The 2,607-nt window shown below is 57.9% G+C and overlaps 1 protein-coding gene across 1 annotated transcript in view; it reads right to left on the bottom strand.

Annotated features, from left to right (window-relative positions):
• Positions 1-2,000, bottom strand: part of LOC104403487 (ETS translocation variant 3-like) — a gene marked incomplete at both ends in the record, with an annotated part of 2,597 nt that extends 597 nt beyond the window's left edge. The window contains one exon of the mRNA XM_010011641.1: positions 1,763-2,000. Within this exon, the coding sequence (XP_010009943.1) occupies positions 1,763-2,000 (238 nt within the window). The remainder of the gene's footprint in view (positions 1-1,762) is intronic.
• Positions 2,001-2,607: the final 607 nt, after the last annotated feature.

Raw genomic sequence — 2,607 nt, 5'->3', positions numbered from 1 at the left:
GAGGTTTCAAACCATCTCACCAGGGATGATGCTCCTTAGAACACGTGGGGAAAGTGAAATCCTCAAGAGAGGGGAAAGCTGAACAAGGCCAAGCCTGGGCATGTTGTTCTCACCCTTGTCCAACCCAGCACCAGTGCCATGGGCTTGGGGGGGTCTCTACAAGCATCCCACTGGCTCTACCTCCCTGTTCCCATTTGTACAAGGGCCCCCCAGCCCTGTGGCTGCCAAGGGAATGCTCCTGGATCCGGGGCAGGAAGGGGGAAATCGGGTGAAGCTGTGCTCGGACTCCAAACCTGGAAGAGGGGAACGTGCACCCAAGCTGGGCTGCAACAGCTCAGGGCAACGAAGGAGCTGGGTGAAAGGGAGCAAACTACCCAGCCAGCCCCAGATTTGGGGGCCATTTGTGCCATCAAGGCCCAGGGTATCCTAACACTGCTCCCTTCTGCTTATCCCTTTGGATTACAAACATTCCACGGCCTTCACGGGCGGCGCTGGGCTGCGGAGAGCAGGGGCTGGGAGCCTCTGGGATCACCAGCTCCCTTCCTCCCCCTCCAGAGCCTGGAGACAGCGGGTGTAAACCCCACCACAGCCTCCTCCCCACTTACACCACCGCTGTTTGTCCTCAGCCTCCTCCTGCTGGTGTCCAAACAAAGGTGTTACACGGGGATCATTTGGTGTTCAGGAGGCTGATGTGCACACAGGGCCTGTTGCCACAGTGCCACCAAGCACAGCAGGGCCAGCTCCAAGTGGGAGCCAAGGCGGCTGCGGGGACCTGCTCCTGCTGCCACCCTCAGCACCAAGATGCCAGGACAAGAGGAGGGTTTGAAGGGGTTTTCCACTCCCAGGCACCAATTACAGCCTCGGTGCTGTTCACTTTATTGTTTCCTTCCTGTTCCAGAACCAGAGGCTTGTGTTTGCTGCCTTGTTTGTCTTTGTCAGCTCCACCCAGGAGGTATCAGAGGGCGTAAAGGCAGCGAAGTCCATGTCATGGACTGATAATGCCAGGAGCTGTCAGGAACCCAGCCTCAAAATCCTGGGATACTTCAGGAGGTCCTGGTAGTTTTCCACTGTCATCACATCAGGCACTGGGAAAACCAAGCACCACTTAAGGAAAGGTCTAAACGAAGCTGCACTGGAGGCTTTGGAGTGCGAGTGAGGAGCACTCAACCCATCTCATACAAAGGGATGCTGGGGGGGGGTGGTGTGGTCCTGAAACCTGGGCTTGGGAAACACACCATTCCACACCATTCCAAGCCCTGGCCTCGGGACTGGCTCTGCCTCACACAGGTTTAGAGGCAAAGAGGCGAGGACAAAGAGCGTGAGAAAGGGGAGCTGCTTTCTCTGAACAGTCCCCTTGATGGTGTGATAGTGGAGCCTCCTCCCACACCCCCATTGCTCAAGCCAGGAGCCATGGAAGCAGAGAACAGGGAAAAGCTTCCCGGAAGGAAACCATCCGGGTGATGACAACCAGGGTGTGAATCTGCAGCACCCGCAGGACGTGATGTGGTGAGCGGGGGACTCTGCTCCTCTCATCCCATTCCAAGCAGGGGGTGTCCATCCCACCCTCAAAACGGGATACAAACCTCCCGGGATGGACTCTCCGCACTCAGTTCTCCAAGCCAGGGCATGGCACAGCCTCAGGGAATGGGTTGGGATGGAAGGGACCGCAAAGCTCAGCTAAAGCCGTGCACACCTTCCATAGCCCGGGTTGCTCCAAGCCCCATCCCGGGCCACTTCCAGGGCTGGGGAAGCTCCTGCTCACCTCAGCGCCCGGCTCAGCTTGTCGTAGTTCATCTGGGGTTTGCACTTCCTGCGCCCCCAGAGCCGGGCCACCTCGTCAGGGTCCTTGATGACAAACTCCCCGTACTCTCCCTGCTGCCAGGCGATGACGTGGCGGAATTCCTCCTTCTGCAGCAGCTCCAGGATGAAATGCCATAGCTGGATCTGCCGGGAGCCGGGGCTGGACTCGGTCTTGTAAGCCCACTCTGGGAAATGATAACCTTGGGAAGGACCAAAACATAAAGCAACAAAGCCAGAAGGAGTCAGTGAGAGGGAAGCAGGAGCTCGCAGCAGCCGAGTCCCACCCTGGAATCATCAGGCTTTCCCCCGGGTGGGACCACAGAGCAGCGCTGGGGCTGCAATTCCATGAAATATCCAGCGTGGAAGCAGTGAAACCCGGCTCTCCCCCTCGAGCTCCTCACTTCCCAACTCCTTCCAGCCCCCTCTCCTCAGAGAATCCCCCAACGAACGACAAAGCCAAAAGGGAAGCAGCCAAAAGGAGCCCAGAAGCTCCAATTTAAACTCCAGGTGGCTGGAATACTGCAAAGGATCCCGATGTGGGCTTTTGGCACACAGCGGCGTGGAAGCAGTGAAACCCGGCTCTCCCCCTCGAGCTCCTCACTTCCCAACTCCTTCCAGCCCCCTCTCCTCAGAGAATCCCCCAACGAACGACAAAGCCAAAAGGGAAGCAGCCAAAAGGAGCCCAGAAGCTCCAATTTAAACTCCAGGTGGCTGGAATACTGCAAAGGATCCCGATGTGGGCTTTTGGCACACAGCGGGGTGAGGGCAGACAGCTCCCAGCAGCTCCAGCTCCCCCGATTCCAGCCT

This window comes from Nestor notabilis, unplaced genomic scaffold, assembly GCF_000696875.1.
Source record: "Nestor notabilis isolate BGI_N333 unplaced genomic scaffold, ASM69687v1 scaffold14863, whole genome shotgun sequence".
Classification (NCBI taxonomy): Eukaryota; Metazoa; Chordata; class Aves; order Psittaciformes; family Psittacidae; genus Nestor; species Nestor notabilis.
The sequence above is the reverse complement of the archived record's forward strand: the minus strand, read 5'-3'. Positions and strand labels throughout refer to the sequence as shown.